Source organism: Orcinus orca, chromosome 16 (assembly GCF_937001465.1).
Source record: "Orcinus orca chromosome 16, mOrcOrc1.1, whole genome shotgun sequence".
NCBI lineage: Eukaryota > Metazoa > Chordata > Mammalia > Artiodactyla > Delphinidae > Orcinus > Orcinus orca.
The window spans coordinates 2492164-2517699 of record NC_064574.1 but is presented as its reverse complement, the minus strand read 5'-3'; the positions used below and the strand labels follow the sequence as shown (position 1 = coordinate 2517699).

The window sequence follows — 25536 nt, the reverse complement described above, 5'->3', positions numbered from 1 at the left end:
ACCCAGTCCTGAATGTGTAATTGTAAAAATCGTACTGACGGGGCGATGCCCGTACAACCCTGTGAATGTACTAACGCCACTGAATTGTACACCTGTTCACGTGACTAAAATGGCCAAGTCTGTGTTACGTGAGTTTCACCACAATTAAAAAAACAGGGAGACAGGGCCCTGGGGAGAGCGGCCCGGCCGCCGGCCCTCACCTGGCTGCAGCTGGTTCAGCTGGATCTGCTGGGGCGTGGTGAGCACGATGCGGTTGTGGGGCTGCCGGAGCGCCACCATGGGCGTCTGTGTCAGCGTCACCTGCGGCGGCCGGATCAGCGCTCCAGGCTTGGGCGGCGGCTGGATCACCTGGAGCAGAGCCCACAGGGCACGTGAGCTCACGTCCCACCCCCGCCCCCACCGCAGAGGGGGCTCCCACACCTGTTCCCTGCCCAGGGCGGGGGGTGGGCAGCCTTCCGGGAGGACCAGGAGGGTCAGCCGGGGGCACTGCATCAGGCTGCAAGCTCCTGGGGGCAGATTAACTGCTCGGAAGCCACACATGGGGCCCTGAGGCCAGCGCCTGGAGGACAGTGTTTGCTGAGCTTGCGAACCAGTGTGGAACAGACGACTTCTCCCCAGATGTGAGCACAGGTGCCGGGGCGCCCCCTCAGATCCCTTCCAGAGCCTCTAGGGCTGGATCAGAATCCAGCTGCTGAACTTTACGAAGGTCGCCTGGTGGGCACACTCTTAACATTACAGCGCACTCGGGGAGGGATGGGTGGTGCCCAGGGCCGACCTATTTCTGCAACAAAACCTATGAAAATTCACACTGTCCAGAACGAGCAGACACGACTGCCTGCAGGAGGTTCAGGCCAAGTTTTGCCACAAACTCAGGGAAGAGCCTCCAGGTTTCACGTCTCTACGGCCTTCAAGGGAAGCAGGTGATGGACGGGTGGTGCCCGACTCTGCAAGGGCGCGGCAGAGCTCCACCCCTCCAGTGAGGGGAATGCGAGCGAGCCCTGATCTCACACCTGCACTTTGGCCCGAAGCGCGCGCGCGCGCGCGCGCGCGCGCGCACACACACACACACACACACACGGCTCCACCTCCCACGGGAGCCTGTCTTCCTCACCACCAATCAAGGCAAGAACAAATGCAGATTTTAACTTGAGCAGGTGAGAGACCACCACCTTCATGACTCTGATTGCCCACCTGGTTATCACTCGAGCATTATCGTAAGATACACTCCACAACCTACGAAAGTGACGTGAGGACCTGCGTTGTTTTAATTTTTTTTAACCGTCTGTATAGGAACAAAATCCCTTTGAAATGTTAAAAAAAGAATAGCAAGTGCCTTTCTACACTGGGCCAACCCCGTCTGCCTGCAGGAGCGCGCTCAGTCCTGAACTCTTACTGGGCGAACCCCGCCTGCCTGCAGGAGGCAGGAGCGCGTTCAGTCCTGAATTCTCCCCAGCAGACACCCTTTTCTATAGCTACACGACCAGAACCCTGGATCCCAACCACAGATAAATCCACCGTCAGCAGCCGTGCCTCCCGAGGATCTCCGAGCCCCAAACGACGGCTGCAGAGCTCGGTCCTAGACCATGAAACCTGACGTGTCCAGCGCCAAGCACTTAGCGTCAGCTTCGTGTATTTGGGCCATTGCTCCTAATCAAAGATAACGTCCAGCTAAAAGATCCACTACAAACACACTGTGTCCATTTAAACCAGGGACGCCCAAAACAGCACAGACAACAGACATGCCAAAGGGCAAAAGTCAGTAGGCTTATTTCGTTTTACTGAGAAATAAATTTCGAAGCTGCAGGGCCTCGGCCCCTGGCTGACACCTCACTATTTCAGATCCCGCCCCAGGTCCTCCCTGACAGTCTCTCTGAGCCGCGGGCGGCCGGGCACGTGCGGGGGAGCAGGGCGAGGCTCTGGCCTCCATACCAGCGGCGTGGGCTGCCCCTGCTTGCCGACGCCCACCGGCGTGGGCTGTGCGAGGCTGATGACAGGGGGCTGGAGGGCACTGGTCACGGTGGCCGCCGTCTTCCCAGCCGTGCGCTGCACCGAGCTGCTGAGCACCACAGCCGTGAGTGCGGTGGTGGCCTGCGAGGCCGGTGGCGGCTGCTGCTGACTCTGCTGGATGAAGGCCGCGGAGTCGGGGGTCAGCTGTCTCAAGGCGGGCAAGCTCCTCTGGGCGGAAAGACAGAAAACACACGACCCTGAGAACACGTCCTCGGCCAAACAGCGTCGGTCTGGGGCCTTAAGGAGACGCCCCGGGACGCCGGGTGCCGGCATCCCAAACCACTGTCCCCCGACTGCCGCTGAGCAGGGTTACCCTCAGTGACAACTGGCTGCAATTTGTTTAAAAAACAAAGCAGAAGCGCCACTTCTGAAATGCAGTTAAGCGCGTCGAGGCAGCCAAGGCATCTGAGCGACACCCTCGTCCCAGCGGCGCGGGGCCCCCGTCTGCGGGGAGAGGGCCCCTCGCAGTCCCCGGTGGTGACACAACATTGTGGCCTCAGTGGCGGGGGTCTCGTAACTTACAGAGAAGCCTCGAAAGAGAAAACTTAACCTTCTGTCTCAGGGGGCTTGAAACCTGCAAACGCACCGGTGACACCCGTCCCCGGGACGCGCCCGCCCCTCCACCCGACGCTGGGTGCTCGCAGGCGGCTTCAAATTACCTTCAGGAAAGGCACAAGGTAGGGTTGAGGTGAAGAATTAAGTTCTCGGTATAACCTACTAGTGAAATCTTCTGCTTCAATTTTTCCGTCCTTAAAAATAAAATTCACATTGAAATTCCTCCACGAATACAAACGCGCACATGCATATCTTTATGCAGCATTTCTCTGGTCTCGCGTTTTAGGACTGGCTGTTCCTCACGCCAGGTCCTGCACTGGATGAAGGTGCGGGAGGAAGGTCCGGGGGCCACATGCTCAGCTGACACGGGTTCCCGGGCGTGGGTGAGGCCCCCGGCCCTCCCTGTGCCCCGCCCCATCGGGGCTCACTGGCCCACCCCACGACTTCCCTACGCCAGCTCCCACGGGACATCTACGCGGCACCTAACCCACCGCACATCAGGCATTTTGCCAGGCGACACACTAGCCTAAAAGTACCCTCATGACCAAGTTGGAAGGTACCGCAGACCAGGGACACCCTTACCCAGAGAGACCACACCTACGCCGAGACCCCAGAGCAGCTGGGGCACCGGCGGGGAGAAGTGAGCGCCCAGACGAGACGGCCCAGACCCCGCTCTGGAAACCAAAGCGAGCCAGGTGTGGGGGCTGGGGGGCCAAGCCCGTGGCTGACTGGGCCCAGTTCAAGGTGGGAGTGGCCAGGGCTGCAAAGAGGTCCTGTAACAAGGGCGGAACAGGGGTCCTGGTGCCCTGATAAGGGCGCAGCACAACGGGGACGGCACTGGGCTCATCCGGGGGTGGGGGGATGGATGGGGAGGGTCGACGAGACGAGCACACGCTTCCAGCGCCGGGGAGGGACCACAGACAAAGGACCGTGGGAAAAAAGGGAATGGCGTTTATTTAATTAGAAATTTTCATTAGAAGGTAAAATTGTTATAATTAAAACAAACAAAAAGCTGGGAGTTCTTGTTCGTCGCAGGAGGTGAGATTATTTTTCAATCTCTGGGTTTCCTGAAAAGATTTAAGGAGCATCTGAAGCGATCATTTTTCCTTGTGAGAGCGGGACTTCATTCCTTTCTGGCCCCAAACCCACATGGTCTGCAGAGGCGGCACAGAGCCAGCCCCTGAGGGTGGCTCCCCTCCAGCCCAAGCCTCGGCACGGAAGGGAGGCTGTGAGCGGAGGGTCTGAGCCGACAAACCCACCAGCAGGACAGAAAAGTCCAACAGCCCGTCTGCTGAGCCACCAGGTTTCCTTGCATAGAGAAACCGAGAGGAAAGGAAAACAGCAGGAAGGAGGGGACCCCCAGGTTACCAGCAACAACAGAGGCAGCTGCCACAGGTGGACCTGACCGACTCTGACCGAGCCCTGCAGGCAACACTGGACTCAGCCTCTGGGCACCTGGGGGCTGCGAGGGATCCTGTGTTCGCAGGTTATGTCCAGGCATCCGTGCTAAAATATTTATGAGACTGGGGAGGGGCTGTGGGTGGCAACGGGGGCGCAGCAGATGCAAAGTCATATAAGAACTCATGACCGACGAAGCCCGCAGGTGGCCCAGAAGGGCTGTCACTCTGCTTTCCGCTTCTGTATCACTTAAAATCCTCCATGAAAGGGACTTCCCTGGTGGCACAGTGGATAAGACTCCGTGCTCCCAACGCAGGGGGCCCAGGTTAGATCCCTGGTCGGGGAACTAGATCCCACATGCATGCCACAACTAAGAGTTCCCACGCCACAACTGGGGAGCCCACCTGCGGCAACTAGGGAGCCTGTGAGCCTGTGAGCAGCTAAGACCCCGTGCAACCAAATAGATAAATATTTAAAAAAAAAAAAATCCTCCGTGAAAAAGGCAGAGCAGGTGGAGGAGCGAGCGAGGGCCTTTGAACACCCTCCATCTGGTGAGTTTACATCGCTCCCCTGCGGCCAACACGCTGTGAGGCTCCGAGAAGCCGGGCTGGCGAGCGGATGGCAGGGTGGTGGGCAGAGGGGCCCAGACTCCGGCCACACCCCACCCCCATGGCCAAGTACAGCGCTCTAAGGCAGAGGGGCCGGCGTACAGAGCTCTTACCAGCAGATTCTGTACCAGTTCTTTCACGTTAGCGGCTGTCTCTGTAGACTGTTTACCAGATGAAGCCAGTTTTATTAGCGTAGATAAAAAATTTTTACATTTCTTCACATTCTCCATAGTTTCCTGGATAGAAGTTAAAAAGATGTAAGCAAAAAACTCTTAAAAGGCAGATTTTCATCACAGCTTTTAACTAAGACATGGGTATCATATAAGAAATGTATGTTTCTGGGCTTCCCGGTGGCGCAGTGGTTAAGAATCCACCTGCCAACGCAGGGGACACGGGTTCGAGCCGAGCCCAGGGCCGGGAAGACCCCACATGCCACAGAGCAACGAAGCCCCGTGCGCCACAACTACTGAGCCTGTGCTCTAGAGTCTGCGAGCCACAACTACCGAGCCCACGTGCTGCAGCTACTGAAGCCCGCGTGCCTGGAGCCCGTGCTCCGCGACAAGAGAAGCCACCACAGTAAGAAGCCCACGCACCGCAACGAAGAGTAGCCCCCGCTCGACGCAACTAGAGAGAGCCCGTGCGCAGCAACGAAGCCCCAACGCAACCAAAAATAAATAAATAAATTTATTTTAAAAAAAAAAAGAAATGTGTATTTCTTTTCTTAAACTTCTTTGAGGAAAATGCAGTAACTCTCACGGCCTGATGATGGGAGTATAAACCAGGACATGTGCTCTGAAGGTCCAGACCCAAGTTTACAGCTCACTCAGCCCAGCAATTCTACTTTTAGAAATGTAACTAATAACCAATAAATGTAAAAAAGATGACCTATAAGACATTCACCTTGATACTGCTTACCATAAAGAAAAACTGATCCCTACCTAAGTGCACAAGAGAAGAAACTGAATTATGGCACAGATACTAAAGATGATGAAAAATACTCAGCAAAGAAACATGAACAACGTAAGTCATAAATGAAGCACGATCCCACTGGTTTAAAGATTCACACGTGTGCAGGACAACTGCTGGAGATAAGTGTTAAGGGGGCAACGCTGCCGCTCTACAGGCCGCAACCGCCGTGCAGCCCGGCCCCCGTGTCACCCCTCTGAACACACCTGGTCCGGCTCCATCCCACAGACGTCCCCCACAGCCCAAAAGCCTCGTGTAGGGTGGTGGACCCTTCCTGCGGCCCTGCAGAGACCACTGCCCTCAGACCCACTCATATGGAGCCGTGGAGACCCCAACGCATCCCCACGTCCGCGGCAGTGGCTCCCCTGGGCCGGCTGGCGCTCTGAGGCAGCACGAACCACACATACGGCCCCAAATCGCAGCCGAGAGGCGGCACTCACCGTGGCGGCTGTGGAGGTGGTGGTGGCCCCCGGGACCGTTCGCTGAGGTGTCCCCGTCTGAACAGCTGTCGCCGTCCCAAGTGAGGGTGTCTGGGCAGCGCCACCCAGAACAAGCTGAGGCTACGAGAAGCCAAAACACAAGGTAGATAGAGGCTGCGGGGAGACGGCCTTCGTGAGACTCCCTGTAGCAGGCGGGACCCCACGGGACATGCGGCCTCAAGGGACCACACCAGCCCCGCGGCAGACCGTGTCCCCGAGGGCCACCTTCCTGAGCACCGAGGAAGCAGTATTTTGCAGCAAAAACTGACAGAAACCAAGCCAATGGCCGGGAAGAACCTGGTTGTCAGAAGTCGATCCTAGAAGTCACATGGTGACCAAAACAAATGATCTTTTAATAACCAAACCAGATCCCGTCTCAGAACTGAAAAGAACAAACAGAGAAACCAACTGAAAAGCCCGTCACCTGGCTTGTGCAGGCAGCTGGTGACAAGGAAGCCAGGACGTCACATGCACATGGGCAGGCCGCCCCCCATGCGGGGGGCGGCACCAGGACTCGTCGGGGTCCCGGGCTCCCCCACCGCTGCCGGACCAACCTTTCTTTGCTCCCCCAAAGCGAGTCACATCCAGAAACATCCTGGAAAGGGGGTGTTCAGAGCAGGCGGGGACTCGATGTAGTTGGTGTTGGGAGGGAGGGGCTGCTTTGCTAAACGAATATATTTAAGCCAACAAACAGCTAGACATCAAACAACAACTGTGCTCAGTCAAATTCCCGAGACTTCTAGTCTGCGTGACCAATCAGGATGCAAATATTTACTGTTTTTTTTTAATTAGCACTTTTCCAATTTAAAAAATGGAGCCTTCTCCAACTTTTTAAACGTTACTCTCTTACGACTTCGGAAGATAGGGGGCAGTGTAACCCCAAGCATGACTCGCCTGCGGCTCTTCTAAGCAACCAGGCCCCAGGCCGGGTAAGGGACTCAGACGGCACGGCCGCTACGGCAGGGGGTGGGCGGGCAGCTGTCTGCACCCCCAGGCTGTGGACACTGGTTTCACGGGAGGAGTTGAAAGAGATGATGGGCTCTTCCTTTATTATCTGGGTATTTTACTTGTAACGTTAAGCATGTATTACTTTTGTAACTACAAAATGGCAAATAAAAAACTTCAGAGGAGAAACGTAAAAGAACTGACCAACAGCCACCTTTGGGCAGCAAAAGGGGAAGAGCAGAGCTGCTTCGGGACACCCAGAAACAGCCAGGGCACTTCCATTCTTGGGAGTTTTCCTTTACATCAAACTTTATTCCTCACACTTGCTTCTACTGGTCAGATGAATACACGTTTCACCTGGATGATTCTGAGATTGTGGGAACCTATGTTCATAAACTTATTTTCTACTAAATCTCATGCAAAAGCTGACCATGAGCTTCACTACCTTCTCAGAAAAGGTTCCTTTCACTATAACTGAAGTTCAGATGCGCCAATCAGACTGAACTCGGGTCAGAAGACCCCGTCTCAGGAAGCGCCGTTGCCTGGGCAGCTCCTGTTGCGGGAGACCACTGAGTTCAGTTACTTGGGACCCAACTGCTCCTTCAGCTGTTCTGAAAAGCAATGTCAGGGCTGCAGACGCCAAAAGGCAAAGGAGGACAAGACCAGGGTGAGTGGAGAGAGCACTGGACGAGGTGCGGCTGCAGGGAGGCCGGGCCGAGGCCACACCGGGACAGGGGTCCGGAGCCTCTCACACCGCACGTGTCCGCGCCCATCAGGGAGGGGTGTTGTGAGAATCGCACGCATGAACGCACATACACAGTGAGGACACATCCTCCTCGGTGCAGGAACAGTTCGCGAGCAACACACGCGCGCGCGCGCACACACACACACACACACACACACTCTGTCTCTCTCTCTCTCTACCCCCCCCCCCACCCTGCGCGCTGCAGATCTTCTCTGCTTCACAGATGCAGTTACTAAGGCAACGTTTTCAATTGTACTTCCGGCACAGTGGGAAGCTTTTAAGAATGTTGCTGGTGTTAAACTCTATGCGACTTTAAAGAAAAGCAACTGATCTACGCTGTGTTCCCCAAACTCCAAAACTTAGCGTCCAGCACCCAAACTCGCGAGGCCTGACCCCTGCGTCCTGGGCACCACGGAGCCCCAGCCTCACCTGAACCCCGGGAGAGCGCTGCAGCGCGGTGCTGGGCTGTACCGTCGTCTGGGCCTGAGACACTTGCTTGATTATGGTCGTTGGGGTCACCTGCCGTGCAATAATGGGGGTCCCAGGTGCCTGAAAAACAAGGAGGAGTCGCCTAGAAGGAGAGACAAGTGAAAGTAGTTCCCAGCACCTGGCGCGCCCAACACTCCATCCTTCAGTACAGAGCCAGCGCGCTCAAGGGCCCCCAGGTCGATCACCAGCCTCAGGGAAGCCACCCTACGTCTAAACTTTCCTTAACAAGTAAAAGTGTATGATCGGAACCTCCATCGTATAACTGTAATACACTCCTTAATAAAGTCTCCGACCTGGTCTTTAAGGAACGCATATAACCTGGGAAATCAATACTTGTGTGGATTTCTTGTATTCTTGGCCACAAGCGCCAAAAAAGTAACAAAGGCACGACAGGAAGAGGCATGTGTTCCCTGGGCCTGAAGACTGGTCACTGTGCTGCAGAAAAGGAAGTAAACGAGACACTTACAGTGAACTGTCCTACATAGTTAGGGTACATGAAGTGAAATATCCCACATCTGCGTCTTACTGGACAGACCTCGACAGACCCTGAACACTGCTCTGGGCTGCTCTGGATTTTCAGTCAGGGGAGGGCCCTTTGTGAGTCCCCAGTCTACAGCACAGGGGTCTCAACTCCAGAGGAACGCGGCTGAAATCAAAGGAGAATAGAGTTTTCCAGATCTTCTTCGTCTCCATGTTAGTCTCTAACCAGCCAACTGGCTCAGAACAGCAGAACGGCAGCACAAGACAGAAAGGCATCAGAGACAGAGTGGGGAGTAGGGAGGTGATGTGCGGGCATGGACCCAAATGGAGACTGAGAGGCAGAACCCTGGGGGGAGGGGCGAGTCCCAGGCACTGGGCTTCAAGCATCCAACCCATCCTCCCTCCACAACCCCAGGGGGCCACAGCCTCAGGGGTCAGGGCAGGCAGTAACCCCTAAAGGCTTCAATGTCTGCAGGGGAGAGGGGAGTACTGTTTAACATAATCCTGTAAAGTTCTTCCACGCCTCCCTGGTAGTGACGGCTGACACTTGCTCAGCATTCCCTCTGTTCCACTGTCCTAACTGGTCCCCGTGACAGCCCTACAAGAGCAGCACCGGCGGGATCTCCACGTTGCACAGGAGGAAACTGAGGCCCGGGAAGGTGGCGTCACAGGAGAGAAGGGGAGGGCCCAGGCGGGGTCCAGGCGGCAGACCCCAAGCTCCTCCCGCCGCATGTGGGCCATGCCACACCCCCTGCCCCGCCCCACCCCGCCCCACCCCACCCCCCGCCAGGCCCAGCGCTGGCTCGCACTCACCTGCACGGTGGAGATCTGCACGGGAGGGGCACTTGTGGGCGTGGCCGGGCGGGGCGCCATGGCGGTCTGAGGCTGGGCCTGGGCGTGGGCCTGGGCCTGCATCTGGGCCAGGGCCTGCTGAGGAATCATTAACAGCTGCCCGTTCTCGCTCCGCACGAGGACCATACCTGGGGGAGGAGAGCTGGCATCGGGAAACACGCCCCAGGGCCGGACTCCATGGGGGAGCCCGGCAGCTCAGAGGAGGCAAAAGGAGAAGCTGTCAAACACAGTCGCAGAACTCTATACACACCTGCGAGAAAGAGGGTCCACAGCACGACAAAAACGTAAAAGGAGTTTTTTCCTGGATTCAAACAGCAACAGTGGGCCAGGCAGCCGAGCTGCTCACGCCGCCGTCTGCCCCTGCGCTGGCCTGCAGGTCAGGAGGCCCGGAAGCCGAGGGCCTCGTGTGCTCCCAACACGGGCTGCCCGGCGTGGCCAAGTTCACAAGGCAGCAGGTGTCTGGCGGGAGGTCGTGGCTGGAGCCTCAGACCCGAGCCCTGCCCTGGAGCAGGTGTCCACACCCCCACCCCCGTCCCCGTCCCCACGGGCTGGGCTGGGCCCTGGGAGGCTGCGCCCCACAGCCCACATGCCCAGGGCTCCCTGCCTGCAGTCCTGTGAGGCCCTGACACTCTTTCCAGAACAGGACCACTCTTGCGGGGGGGGCAGTTCTGTGCCCACGACGACCTGAGGCGCCCACCACAGAGACACAAAGACACGGAGGACCGCTCGCACTTCACGGTGCTTCAGCTACGTCACTGGAAGCCCAACCCTAGCGGGCAGGTTTGGCGTTAATTCCAGCTTCAAAAACCGGCAACCAATTATATCCTAGATTCCACTAGAAACAGCAACACAACTTTCACACTTGATTTCCCATGACGGATTAGTGATGGAGCTGCAAGGGGAGACCTAAAAACGCCATAAACACCGTACTCTTCCCAAAGCAAGGCCTCAGCACAGGGCCCTGCACGAGGCACCCCACTGAAGAGCAACACAGCCGGGCAAGGGGGTGTCGACCAAGGAGCCTGCTGCCTGGGCAGCCCCTGCGTCCTCCCATGAGGCAGCTGAAAATCAGGTCCGAGAACCTCCTGCCAGCTTCACAAGTGACATCAGGCTTTCCCCTGCTGAACCAAACAGGAGTTCGATCCAACTCACAAGTCTGAGAAGTCTCTGAAGCTGCTGGGTCCCGGCTCCTTCGACACCCATCGTGACATCAGGAAATAAGAGGCCTCTCCCTGGGGTCACATCTGCTACTCTTGATCCAAAAGAACCACGTGTATGCCCATCATGAGACCTTCCCTCCAAAACATCCCTTTTAAAATACGCCATGCTGCAGCAAAGGAAACCATAAACAAAACAAAAAGGCAACCCACAGTACGGGAGAAAATATTTGCAAGCAATGCGACTGACACGGGATTAATCTCCGAAATATACAAACAGCTCATGCTGCTCAATATCAAAAAAACGAACAACCCAGTCAAAAAATGGGCAGAAGACCTAAACAGACATTTCTCCAAAGAAGGCATACACAGATGGCCAAGAGGTACATGAAAAGATGCTCAACATCACTAATTATTAAAGAAATGCAAATCAAAACTACAATGAGGTGTCACCTCACACCGGTTAGAATGGCCATCAGCAGGAAGTCGACAAACAATAAATTCTGGAGAGGGTGTGGAGAAAAGGGAACCCTCCTGCACTGCTGGTGGGAATGTAAACTGATACAGCCACTATGGAGAACAGTATGGAGGTTCCTTAAAAAACTAAAAATAGAGCTACCATACGATCCAGCAACCCCACTACTCGGTGTGTACCCTGAGAAAACCATACTTCGAAAAGATACACACATCCCTACATTCACAGCAGCACTATTCACAATATCCAGGACATGGAAACCACCTAAGTGTCCATGGACAGATGAATGGATAAATAAGATGTGGTACATATATACAACGGAATATTACTCAGCCATAAAAAAGAATGAAATAATGCCATTTGCAGCAACATGGATGGACCTGGAGATAATCATACTAAGTGAAGTCAGTCAGAGAAAAACAAATATCATATGATATCACTTATATGTGGAATCTAAAAAAATGATACAAATGAACTTATTTACAAAACAGAAACAGACTCACAGACTTACAAAACAAACTTATTGTTACCAAAAGGGAAAGGTTGGGGGGGATAATTTAGGAGGTTAGGATTAACATATACACGCTTCTATATATAAAATAGATAATCAATAAGGACTACTGTATAGCACAGGGAACTCTACTCCATGTTCTATGGTAACCTATATGGGAAAACAATCTGAAAAAGAATGAATATATGTCTATGTATAACTGAATCACCCTGCTGTACACCTGAAACTAACACAACATTGTAAATCAACTATACTCCAATATAAAATAAAAATTAAAAAACTAAAACTAAAAAAATAAAATAAGCCATGCTAAAAAAAAAAAAAACAACAGCTGCTGCAAATAACTCACTCTTCTGAAACCTGGAAACTCGTTAAAGCACTGAGGCGAGAAAGGCCTGGCAGGCCGACAGCCAGAACTGACTATGTCCATGCCCTAAGAAGTGTGCACCACACCCGGGACAGGTGTGGTGGGCCAGGGCGAGGCTCAAGGGGCCAAAGAAGTCAGGGCTGGGCCACTGTGGCGGGTGTTGCACAGCTGCCCACCCTGGCCCATGCCTGTGCTGGGGCCCCCAAAAGAGGGCTCTCGGTGAACACCCAGCCATTCACTCACCGGCCCACTCAGACGCCCGTCCAGAGACCCCTGCTCCTCCCTCGCAGGGATCCTAGGGGGCAGGGCAGCCGAGCAGGCCCCTGCAGCTCCCACGGCTGGACACCCCAATTTCAAACTCGCTAATGGGGCAGCTGACGCCTACACTTTGATTATCGAATGCTCGTTTGCTTGAAAAATGATGTCTGCAGAAATATAAAGGGATGTTTAAATAATACTCATGAAAAGCAACGGGATTAATATGGCTATGAAGTGATGGTGGTCTTTTGGACACCAAAGTCTAGGAAAATGGACACTAGGGATGTGTAATGAGCCTCTGAGAGAGCAAGCTGGGGATGGAAGCAGAAGTCCCCCAAGAAGTGACCGTGGGACCCTGGAAGTGACGACACCTCTCTGCAGCACTGAAAAGTCTCCAGTGGTTACAGACACGGGAAAGCAACAGCCTCTGGGCATGAGGGCCACGGGGCTGGTCTGGCCAGCGGCTCCGCGGGCAGGCGTGGCAGGCGCTGCGCCCAGGACACCTGTCAGCTTCCCTGGGTACCGCGTGCACAGTCACTGGTTCTGACAAAAGCGGAGTCAGACATGCACGCGACGCCGGGGGGAATCCAAACAGCAGCGCTGGCCTCAAACACGCCGCAGTAACGGCACTATCACCGCTCTGGATCTCGTAAACTCAAACAGGTAACTATGCAGTATCCATTCAGAGGCAAAGAAACACAACTCTGTCTCAAAATGTAACTTAAATGACTTGGATAAAAGGTCATGGAAGAGCAATCCCCCACATTCGCAGCAGGCAGCACGGGTGGCCTGGGACGCACACCACCCGGGGCCCCACCCGGCCCCAACCCACGCCGGGAGGCTGCCTGTCGTCACCCCTCCGCGGGCGCAAGGCCAGCTCTGGGAGCGACTCAGGGAATGGCCTTACGGACCGGGCCACCGAGGCCGGCAGGGAAGTGACTTCCCAGGAGCCCCGACGCGGGCCCGCACAGCACGGCGCTGCCCCCAGGAGCCCCCGAGGCCCCAGCACACACACCCAGGCAGTCTGGCTTGAACAGCGACCCAGAGGAGGGCTGTATGCATGGGCCATGTTCATCCCAGCCTTACGTCAGGGAGGAGGTCAAACTTGTCACACTGAACACAGCCTTCCATTTCAGAAGGCCCTCAGGGGAGGCCAGGGGCCACAGACCCTGCCCAGGTCCCCCTCCCTGCACCCCTCACCCCTCCACTCAGGACGCTCTGGAAACAAAACAGGCCAACGTGCACGAGCAACAAGAACGACACGACGAGTTCAAGCAGCCAGAAAGCCATTCAGGGTTTCGTTTTTAAATAATTTTAACATCTTTCTTAGTATAGAGGTAAGTGTTCATGAGAGAAAACCTGAGAAACATGGAGATGTACAAGGAAGACAGAAATCTCCAGAAACCCCATCTCCTTTGGCTACTAGACTGTGTATTTCCTTCCACTCTCTGTCCTACGTGCACATGTATAACATATGTGTTTTGATAACCATAAAGAAAATTGGGGTAATTTTGTTGATATCTGGCTTGGTAATTTCTTTTCAGAACCGTAATTTTCAGTGGTTACATGGTATTTCATCCAGAATGTATTTATGATTTCTTTATTGATGAAGACAGGCATTTTCTATTTTTTGTTACCGTGGGAGCTCAGGTTCTTCAATTACAACGCGCAGCACAAACCCACATCAGCCGTGTTAAGGCCACGCTGCTTGGCTGTGACCGAGCCTCCGCGTGCTCATACATAAGACAGGCACAACACCGCCTGTTTGGGAGGCCGGGCGCCGACGCGGCCACAGAGCAGAGTGAGCTCCGCAGGGGTGGGGCCGCGTCCCCCACCGCAGCCCAAGCACAACCAGCAACCCTTAAGGACTGAATGAATCCCAGCCTCCCTCAGTCACCAGAGTTCAACATCAACTCGAGTGTTCTTACCCAATGTTACGGTTTTTCTGACCCCTTTCATGCCAACATTTTTCACTGTATTTTTAACCAAGATGTAGGTCAGCCAGAGCTACACTACAAATTAAACAGGCATTTTCTGCCCCGCATGGGAACGTCCACCTGCAAGACATCGTTTCTGGGGAAATGTTCTTCAGCACGACCTTCGGGGGCTCCGGCCTCGACCTCACCCCCGTCACACACGCTCGTCCGTCACACACGCTCGTCCTTCAACCTGGGCTCAGGGGGGCGAGGGGGGGGGCTCCCAGCTGCGCTGGCACAAGCAGGGAACAGCGGCCGGGTCAGACGGACCAGACCCCTCCCTGCCCCCCCTCCCACCCCGACAAGGGTCCCCAGCACCGTCACCTGCTGGACGGCGCAGAGAGTGCGCTACGAAAGGCAGATCCTCCACAACCAAGATGTGCAAAACGGAACTGCCCCCAACCCCCGACGTGAACCCTGAAGAAGCCAGAATCGGATGGGAGCACAGGAACCCGCGCGTGGCGTGGTGTCCCACAGCTGGAGAGCTCACTCCTGAGAGCCGTGACACGTTTCCTAACCGTACAGGGGAGCTGGGGGGAGGGCTCCCAGGACCGTCCCGTCCAGACCCCAGGCCGCAGCAGCGGAGAGAGGAGCCTGGGCCTCATGGAGCATCCCTGAGACCCAACAGTCCAGGAGAACAGCCACTGGCCAGCGTGACGGTGGCCCTCCTGCCATACCACCTCCCTCAGCCCTGCCCAGGGTGCCTGCCCCTCCAGCAGGTCCCCATGGGACGGGGTCCCCCAACTACTCCAATGGAAGCAGAGTCAGCAAGACGCCAACACGGACGCTGGGGAAGCTGACTTAAATTACGGCCTAACTGTTCCTTTTGCTCCTGTGGCTGTTTGCCTTTTACACCACCTAAAAGAAAGTGCTTAAACCTGCAGAGCTGTGACTCCAGGAAGGCCAGCGTGGGGGGGAGGGGGCGGGAGGGGTTAAGACGAGTGCCCACGGGGCTCCCGCATCCTGGCCTCAACTTCACAAGCCTTAGGCATGGAGGGCAGAGCACGGCAACCGCACCAACCTGTGTGCTGCCCTGGTGCCGCCCACGAGGGAGCCCGGTTCGTGGCCAGCTCACGAGTGGGACCCGGCCCCAGCCCCCCAGCCCCCCAGCCCCAGGGTTTCGGTCCTTCAAGAGCAGCTGGGCAGTGCCTCGACCTCACCACACTTCGGGGACACTCCACCTGCCTCACCCAGGACGCCCCAGGATTCTCACCATCATTCCCGAGAATTCTCACTCTTGGCCCTGAAGTGGTGCAGGACCCACCTGCAAGTATGACATGAGCTCGGGTGTGTGAAGAAGTCGACCCAACCCTGGCGCTCTGTCCCCCTCGAAGCTGGTCTTACTTCTTCAAGGGGCATCTGTGCTGTAACAGTAGGCGCACAAGGGCGTATTGCTTCTAAAGCCGGTTTCCCACTAAGCCAGATGTGTTCTTTGTCATCATTGCAGGGGGCAACTGAAGGCTGGAAGCCAAAGCCGCCGGAGCAGCCCAAAGTGCTAAGAGCACTGACATTCCTGCATTCCTGAATATTCAGCTGAAGACAAGCTTCTGACCCAATTCAAGGTCCAGCGTCTGCAGCTCCCTGCACACCTCATGTGTCGTAAAATCGCGCACTTTTAATCCGTACATTGAAGACTACGAGACCCTGCCGAGGGAAATCGAGGAAGACCCAAACAGGTGAAGAGGCTAACCATACCTTGTTCATGGGTCGGGAAACTCAGAATCATCAAGGTGTCAGCGCTCCCCAAACTAACCTGCAGACGCAACGCGAGCCATCGAAACCCCAGCAGCCTCGTGCGTGGAAACAGGCAAGCCGAGTCTAAATTCATGTAGAAACGCAAAGGTCCTGGAGCAACCAAAAATCGATGAAGACGTACACGGTCGGAGGCCTAACACCTCCTGTTCCAAAGATGGATTAGAAGGCTACAGGAATCGAGATGGTACAGAACTGACCCAGATTCAGCCACAGACCCCACCACACACGTGCTCGCACACAGGGCCTCTGCCTGGAACCTTCCGCTCTCCCAGCTGCCTCCTAACCCCCACTCATCACAGACCCCTCCCCCGCACGGTCTAGGGTTCCGTGCACCCTGCTCCTGCAGCTGGGTCTCCCTGAAGGGCTGGACCCAGCACCCTGGCCTCCCGCACCTGCTAAGTGGAAGCTCAGTGCGACTGACAGGGCACAGAACCACAGGGGTTCACAATGCCAGCCCCACGGGGTGTTCCGGCCCTTGTCCCACCAGGGCTGCTCCAGGCCGCAATACACCCCTCAAACGTTACTTCCTTAAATTCTCTTTAAGTACACATTAACTTTAAATGACTAACATACTTTAATAAGATTAAGAAATGACTGATGTATGTGTTTACATGTACCACACAACTTGTGTGTGGGTTTTGTTTGTTAAGGCAGCGCCCGCTGTAAGAGGGTAAGTGGACCCCTCTTACAGACCATAACCTGAAGCTGCCGACAGCCACCCGCAGACATCCTTCCCCACGGTGGCTGCGTGTCACATGCTTTACCTAATGGCTCCAACGATACACACCAGAGGCACAGCCGCTCACCCCCGTGTCAGCGACAGCTTAAATCGCTTTGATAAAACCGTCAGGAACAGGTGACTCTAGAGGGAGAGTACGCAGGTATTCACTGTATTAGTCTTTTCTGTAAGTTTTAAATTTCTCAAAATGAAAACTGGAGGCGGGAAATGCTTCGCTATGTAGAGATGCAACCAGAGGTGACGTGAGCTTGGCTGAGGGAGGGGAGGGGGAGGGGGAGGGGGAGGGCAAGGTAAACAGGGGCATCCCTATAACCCTACTTCCACAGGAGCTCAGGTCCCAGCCCGCGGTAGCAGGAACCCTGCTATCTGCCTGGGGCACCCGGCAAACACAGCCCCCCTGCACACGCCCCGGCCTCCAGGCACGGATGGCCCAGTAAGACCAGGGGCAGAAACCAGATGACCTACAGCGGCCAGGGACTGACCTGGGAGCTGGACAGGGGGGAGAACAGCGCTCTGTGGGGCACCGCCACGTCAAGGTGAACTGCGTGTGGAGCCGGCCAGACCGTCAGGGACGGCGCACGCAGCGGCGCCAGGAGGGCCAGTGAGCGGGCCGCAGGCTGGGGCCCCAGGGGAGGGGGGACACAAAGCGTCCCCCACACAAACACCTTTGGAGCGTGCAGGGGTCGCGCTCCGGAGGCTCAGGCCCCCGCACGTTACTTTTAAATTCTCTTCACTTCACACGGTGACTTTCACGGTCTTGATGAAACTGAGCAACGGTTTTAAGTGAGGCAAGGCGTCCTCTGGCGCTCCTCGGACACTGCGTTTAAGAACCTCGCTACTGTGTACACACGGGCACACACCCCACAGAACTGTCCCGCGGGGCAGGCTGGAGAATGAGAACGAAGGCAGGGTGGCAGGTGGGGGGTCGGGGACGGAGGGGGTCTTTCCCATGTCAAGCATGTCCGTACAGGCTGGAATTCTCTAAGGGACCTGGCTTAGAGCATAATTTCTGAACACAAAATTTTGCCCTAAAACTTGACTAAGTTGCCAGTAACCACAACTGTCTTATCTACTTTAAAAATTGACCATGAAAAAAAAAAAAAAAAAAAAATTGACCATGAAAACGCCTATCTCGCAATTTCCAAAAGCAACACAAAGGGCCAAACAGCAGACGCTCAACCTCACTAATGAGCGAGGAGGGGCAGGTTTCAGGTGACGACCTTCACCCCGCTGCAGACGCGGCTCAGGGTCATCTCTGCCCTCCGCCCCGGCACAGGGTGGGCACAGGGCACACACGCCCCTGCGAGGATCTTTCTGGCAGCGTCAACATCGTGACGCATGTCCCCTGACCCGGGCTTGCTGTTTGGGGACACCCGCCTTCAGGGGCCAAGTGGCCACGACTCTGCTGTACCCATATGGTGTCCACAGGCAGTCCACCCATGCACTGGTGGGGACACGTGCCCTTGACGTGCGATGTGACTAAGACAACAGCAGAACAACACGTGACTGGCTCTTGTAAAAGTCACGTGTGCATGCTCAGTTATGCACTTGAGAAATGAAAAACGACGGTCAAGGTACACCTAAGGGGGAACTTCCCTGGCGGTCCAGTGGTTAAGACTCCACACTTCCACTGCAGGGGGCACAGATCTGATCCCTGGTTGGGGAACTAAGACCCTGCATGCCACGCAGTGCGGCCAAAAAAGAACAAAAAAGAAGAAAGACCTAAGGGCACTGACCTCTCAGGAGAAGACACGTGTCCACAGTTCTTTAAATTAGCTCTAGGGTCACTTTGTCACTTAAATGAAACCACAAGAAGAAAGAGCACCAGGAAGCGCTGGGGTGACAGGCTTTCGGGGCGCCACAGGCCCCGAGGTCCCCTCAACCCTTGGGGCCCTTGGGGCCACCTCCACCTCCCTCTTCCCCAAGGCCCACCACCAAGGGTGCCCCCTGCGTGGCTCAGCTGCCAGCGCTGCTCTGTGGCCCACATGCCGCCCCACCCGTCTCGGACACTCCATGCTGCCTTGTGTGTCTGGGGCTGGCGGGGCCTCACGAGTGCAGGGCTCCGGGGCTCCAAGCGCCTTGTCATCCCACGCCTCTTCTGGGTGGTAGAGGGAAAACAACGTGCCCCCAAAAGGACGCGTCTGGCTCCCGTGACAGCACAGCGCGACCGAGGGAAGCTCTCTCCCCTCCAACCTCACCACGGACACGGGCCTCACCCCTGCCGTGGTGTCCGCGGCCCTTTACTTTCCGGTGTCCGTGCATCTGCCTAACTTAGCGCACCTGGCCGAATGCCCTCACCCCTGCTTGTACACGTGCAGCAAACAGGGAATGGCTGTATGACCTGCAGGTCTCTCTGGGCGCCTTTCGGTGGAACGCCTCTGTGGAGGACGCCTCCCGCCCGGATCCCACCTCTGCCGTCTCTTACGTCCTCACTTAAAGCAGCCAACAGTGGGTTCCCAGTTCCTCACATTTTCAAAATCCCTGAAATCCACGGGCTTCAGAGGCTTCCCCGAGTTCCTCCTCTGGGGGCCCTGGACCCACAGCCAAAGTGGCCAAGGATGAGGTTTTGGGGCATCCAAACCCCACCCTCCCAGCACCAGAGCCGGTGGCCCAGAGCCTGCGCACCAGCTGCCAGGACGGCGCCCCCGTGAGGACAGCCAGCGTCCCGCGGGCCTGGGTGAGCCTGCCTCGAGCATCCCTGCACTCCTGGCAGAAGCCTGAGCGTGTTTCACCGTGTGCCTACGTCCGAAGTTCTAAATATTCCACGCTAACGGAGAACTTGTACCCAGGCGACATTTTATGGTGTTCTCTCATCGGCGGATCGTGACCTCCATTCAAACACTACTTTGCTCCCTTTGCTTTGACTGGCAGAAACCAATCGGTGCCCTCCACCACCACCCCGCACGGCAGCTGACAGAGCCCCAGGTGAGCACTCCTCCCTCAACCCGTGCCATCCTATCTTTCCTTAACCTTCCCTCTCCCCTGACCTTCTCTTAACTTTATCTTCTATTATTCTTATCATTCATCTGAAGTTCTTTCTAGAGTAAGAACGTGTGTAAACAAAAGAAGGACGAGCAGATGCTCCTCCCGACCTCAGGGATGCAGCCAGCAGGCAGGGGCCTGAAGCACCCGCCTCCCCCGCAAAGCTGTGCGCGTGTCAAGAGCAGCTCCGGAAATGGGACAGGTTGAGAGCACACAGGACGCTCTGGAGGAACGTCCCGGGCCTTTCTCAGGATCAGTAAGCAAAGAGAGAAGAACCCTCCCTATCGGAGTTACCTGCCATGGCATGTGACTCAGCGAGCTCTGATTCCACAGACAGGTGAGTACCAGCTTCTCTTACCCAAACTCCACAGGTCTGTCCAGATTGATACAACACCCCTACCCTTTCAGGGGTTCAACTGTTTAGTAAATCGGCCTTTAGCCAGAGGCCAGAGCAGGGCTGACCTGAGAGCCGAAGGTGGGAAGCATGGCCCACTGCCCCAGACAGAGCCTGCCCGCTGCAGGGCCGGGCTCCGGTGTCCAGGCCGAGGGCCCGCGCGAGACCTGGTTTGCGGCAGCTAACTAAACTCCAAGTGTGGGTCTACTTGTTGTCAACACACTTTGAACAGGGTGTGAACGCCGTGCACAGTTTCCAGGGAACTACGGTCAGGCGGCAGACAGACGCACGCCACAGCACTTACGGCCAACTTCAGCTACCTGGCCACCTCCCTCGTTGAGAACACCGGAGGAGAAGAAGGAGCAAAACAAGGGACTCTGAACTACATTCATTCATCCCCTAAGCCAGCCGGCCAGCCCGCCAGCGCTCACTGAGGACCTCCTACGTGCTGGGCTGTGCGGAGCCCGACCAGAACCGGAAACACACACCGGGCTGGGGCTTCCTACACGGCGGGGAAGGCAGGCACCAGCCAGAGGCCCACCGCCTCCCATCAGCCCTACAACCAATCAATGAGATCAATCAGTGCCACGGCCAATGCCACAAGGGGGAGGTGCTCTAATCTGAGGGGCCTGGTTTCCCGAAGGAAGCAACACCAAAACGACCCGAGAAGGAAGAGTGGGAGCTGGCTGTGAGGAGGGGCAGGGGAGAGCCCCCCACATCCCAGCAAGGCAGGCAAAAACCACCTGAGGGACACGCTGAGGAGAGAGCCAAGGGGACCCGAGGGCTGAGATGCAAGACCCCTCGGCCACCAGACAGGAGGGACGCAGGCCCAGGCAGCGGGTCATGGCCCCCAGCTGCTGGCTTCAGTGCTCTCCAGGGAGCACGGGGTGGCAGGAGAAGCCAGAGGACCAGGATGGGCAGGAGCTGACCAGCAACACTGCTGGGTTTTAAGTAACTGAAGGAATCCCACAGTAGCACAACAGGCATTTGACAAACTCAAAGTCCCCTGGACTAAAAAATTAACATCCTCCGCCAAGAAAAGCAAACAACTTTAGAAAATGAGGAACGGCAAGGAACCTCCTCAACGGGATGAAATAAACCTACAAACGCCCGTCCCCAACGGTGAATCATTAGAAGCGTTTCCTCAGATTCCAGGAACAATTCAAGGGTGCCAGTCAGCACCGCTTCCACCCAACACCATACCAGAGATCCCAGCAAGCCCCGCAAACCAGAGGACAGACAGACAGGTCGAGAGGTGGGAACATGAGCACTGGAATGACACAAAACTGTCACTAACTGCATACAATAGGATTCTCTACATATAACACCCCCCCAAAAATCTGCACATACTTTTCTTTTCTTTTTTTTGGCGGTACGCGGGCCTCTCACTGTTGTGGCCTCTCCCGTTGCGGAGCACAGGCTCCGGACGCACAGGCTCAGCGGCCATGGCTCACGGGCCCAGCCGCTCCGCAGCATGTGGGATCCTCCCGGACCGGGGCACGAACCCGTGTCCCCTGCATCGGCAGGCGGACTCTCAACCACTGCGCCACCAGGGAAGCCCCTGCACATACATTTTTAAATGAAAGTGCTTGATAACATCGCTAGATTTAAAATCCATGTCCAAAATTCAACTACAATTCAACATTTTATCAACAAAGAATCAGAAAATGCAACTTTAAAAAACTACTATTTACAATAACAGGAATAAACTTAAGAGTGTCCTGGAATGGATCTAACAAAATACGTGTAAGACCTATACGGGAAAAAATATATAAGACTTGACTGAAAGATGTCATAGAAGATCTAAGCAGAGTGATATGCCACATTCATGAATACACTAAGCACTATATTGTGGATGGCAATCCTTCCCAAATTGACCCACAGATCGATAAAATTCTGATCAAAATAACCTGGGCCTCAAAGAGTTGATGCAAAAATTTATAAGCAAGATCAAAATACCGAAACTACAAAAAAAAGAAAAAAAAAAACAAACCAAGACTAGCATAGACAATTCTCAGGAAGAACCTAGTGGGATACCAGCCCCAGTAGACACCAAGAGTCAGCATGAAGCTACACTATTTATGGACATGATGGTACTGATGAAAAGACAAATAAACCAAGAGAAAACTACCGACAGCCCAGAAACAGACCCCTACATAACATAAGACTTGAAATACTACAGAAGGGACATGCAGATTAGTGGGACAAGGAAGGTCATTCAAGTAAATAGTGCCAGGACGACTGTTTATCCAAATGGAAGAAAAGTGAAAACGGAACTCTAACACACCATATGCAAGTCTGATTCCAGGAGGATTAAAGACATAAAAGTGGAAGCAAACACTAAAATTTTAGAAGAAAATACAGGAGACCATTCATATGACCTTGGGTTTAGAAAGTGTTTCTTAAACATGACTGAAAAAGGTATTTACCATAAAGAAAAAGACAGAGTCCACTCCATTAAAATCAAGAACTCGTATTCATCAGAAGATACCATAAAGAAAGTGAAAAGACCAGCCACAAACTGAAAGAACACACCGACCACACACATGACCTATAAAGGAATTGTAAGCAGAATACAAACAGAATTCCTACAAATTCACAAGAAAATTCAAAAGAAAACTGGGCAAAAGGACATAAACAGACACTTCACAGAAGGATACCCACCAACAGCAGTAAGCACGCAATGCTGCCAACTTCCTCGACATGAAGGAGAAGGAGATGAAAACTGAAACAACAGTGCAACAGCATCCCACACACACGAGGTCTGAAGAATTGAAAACGCTGACAACACCAAGTGCTGTCAGGGACGTAAACAGACAGGAGCTCTGCGTGTAGGCAGGTAAACTGCTGTGACCAGCATCACTCATGAACCAAAGCCAGACAGCGATAACTGCAAGAAGACAACACCAAGAGCCCTCACAAACTCACAGAAAAATTTCAGCAAATCAACTATAACAGTACATGAAATGGTACTACTTCACGGCCAAGTGGGGTTTATCCTAGGAATGCGCCATGATTTTAACACTCAAAATCAAATCCACGTTAACACCTTATTAACAGACTAAAAAAGAAAATCCACAAGAGCATCTCAATACATGAAGAAAGGCATTGGACAAATTAAACATCCATTCAAAAATTCTCACCAAACTAGGAATAGCAGGGAATTCCTCAACCCAGTAAAGGACATCTATGAAAATCCTACAGCTAGTATCATACATTTAATGAAAAAAAGTCTGAGTACAATTCACCCCAAATCAGAAACAAGGCAAAAATGTCCCTTCCCATTGCTTCTATTCAACATTATACTAGAGGTCTCAGCTGGTGCAACACAGTGAGAAGAAAAATAAAGGTATGCAGAACAGAAAGGAAGAAGGAAGCCTCTCTTTGCTGCAGACAATACGGTTGGTTGCCTTTGTAGAAAATCTTAAGGAATCCACAAAACTGCTACAAGAACTAATATATGAGTTAGACACAGTCACAGGATGTAAGGTCAATACTTAAAAAGTGACTGTATTTCTAAATACTAGCAACAAATAATGGGAAATTGCAATTTTTTTTTTGGCAGTACGCGGGCCTCTCACTGTTGTGGCTCTCCCGTTGCGGAGCACAGGCTCCGGACGCGCAGGCTCAGCGGCCATGGCTCACGGGCCCAGCCACTCCGCGGCATGTGGGATCTTCCCGGACCGGGGCACGAACCCATGTCCCCTGCATCGGCAGGCGGACTCTCAACCACTGCGCCACCAGGGAAGTCCAAGTTGCATTTTTTTAAAGTACCATTTATATAGCATAAAAATATGAATACTTAAAGATATGTTTGTTTAACAAAACATGTTAAAGACATAAACACTGAAAACTATAAAATAATTCTGAGAGAAATACTGAAAGACCTAAATAAACGGAGAGGTATACCATGTTCATAGATCAGAAGCCAATGTTTTTGGTTTTGTTTTTGTTTTTAAGATTTTTTTTTGATGTGCACCATTTTTTAAAGTCTTTATTTAATTTGTGACAACATTGCTTCTGTTTTACGTTTTTCTGGTTTTTTTGGACATGAGGCATGTGGGGCCTTAGCTCCCCAACCAGGGATTGAACCCACACCCCCTGCATTGGAAGGTGAAGCCTTAACCACTGGACCGCCAGGGAAGTCCCACCAATGTTGTTAAGATGTCAATTATCATAAATCTGGTTTACAGATTCGATACAATCCCAGGCAAGATATCAGAAGACTTTTTTGTGGAAACTGACAAGCTGATTCTAAAACTTACATGGAAACGCAAAAGACCCAAGTACCCCCAAACATTTCTGAAAAAGAAGGGCAGTCAGAGGACTCATGCCACCCGAGTCCAAGACTGACTTACTATGACTGAGCTACAACAATCAGGCACTGCTGTACTGCGTAGGTAAATAAAGGCGACAGAATACCATCCATAAGTAAAGACTACACACACATGGTCAACTGATTCTCAGTAAAAGCGGCAGGATAATTCAACAGAGAGAGGAAGATCTTTTCATCAAATAGGGCTGGTACAACTAGATATTCTATGCGGAAAAAAATTAATCTCAACCCCCTACCTTACAACTATCCCAAAATGAACTTGACTTGGATTGAGTAAAAGCTAAAACCATAAAAACCCTGTAAGAATACACGGGAGAAAATCCTTGTGCTCTGGGTCAGGCAAAAATTTCTTTGATAAGACATAATGTGAACCCTGAAAGAAACTGATAAGCTGGACTTCATTAAAATTGAACACTTGCTCTTTGCAATATATTGTTAGATAAATGAAAAGGCAAACACAGATGAAGCAAAAGCATCTGTAAAACAATTCTATCTGATAAAGGGCTTGTATCTATGTTTTTAAAACTCTTACCAAACCAATAATAACAAAACGAACACCACCAAAAAAACACAGGCGAACAATCTGAGTAGACACTTCAGGAAAGATCCGCAAATGAAAAATAAGCACGTGCAAAGATGCTCAACAACGTTAGTCATTAGGGAAACGCAAATTAAAACCATCACGAGACAGCATTACACACCCACGAAATCGGCGAAGATGTAAAATACTGACCATATTAACGGCAGGGATTTGAAACAACCATCACACACTGCTGGTGGGAATGTAGAATAGTACAGCCACTCTGGAAAACATCTTGGCAGATTAAAACGTTAAATACTCACCTACCACACCCAACAATCCCACGCCTGTGTAGCTGCCCAGGAGGAATTAAAACTTACGTCCATACAAAGACTTACAGGCAAAGCCTACAGAAGCAATATTCTTTTTTTTTTAATTTAACTACAGTTGATTTACAACATTGTGTTAGTTTCAGTTATACAGCTTCCTAGAAGCACTATTCTTAATAGTCAAAAGCTGGAAACAACCCAACTACCCACCAA

At 53.4% G+C, this 25536-nt stretch overlaps 2 protein-coding genes across 5 annotated transcripts in view; one reads left to right on the top strand and one right to left on the bottom strand.

Moving 5' to 3' along the window:
* MTG2 (mitochondrial ribosome associated GTPase 2) overlaps nt 1–25536 on the top strand; it is a 164707-nt gene that overhangs the window by 24836 nt on the left and 114335 nt on the right. The gene's annotated exons all lie outside the window — the stretch shown is intronic.
* TAF4 (TATA-box binding protein associated factor 4) overlaps nt 1–25536 on the bottom strand; it is a 72142-nt gene that overhangs the window by 21285 nt on the left and 25321 nt on the right. For all 4 annotated transcript variants that reach the window (XR_007472417.1, XM_049700052.1, XM_049700050.1 and 1 more), the window contains 7 exons: nt 9486–9652; nt 8133–8252; nt 5975–6094; nt 4682–4804; nt 2667–2756; nt 1930–2175; nt 201–348 (listed from right to left, as the gene is read on the bottom strand). Coding sequence is in view for 3 of the 4 variants with exons in the window: in XM_049700052.1 (XP_049556009.1) it covers nt 201–348; nt 1930–2175; nt 2667–2756; nt 4682–4804; nt 5975–6094; nt 8133–8252; nt 9486–9652 (1014 nt within the window). In the remaining variant the exon portion in view is untranslated. The remainder of the gene's footprint in view (nt 1–200; nt 349–1929; nt 2176–2666; nt 2757–4681; nt 4805–5974; nt 6095–8132; nt 8253–9485; nt 9653–25536) is intronic.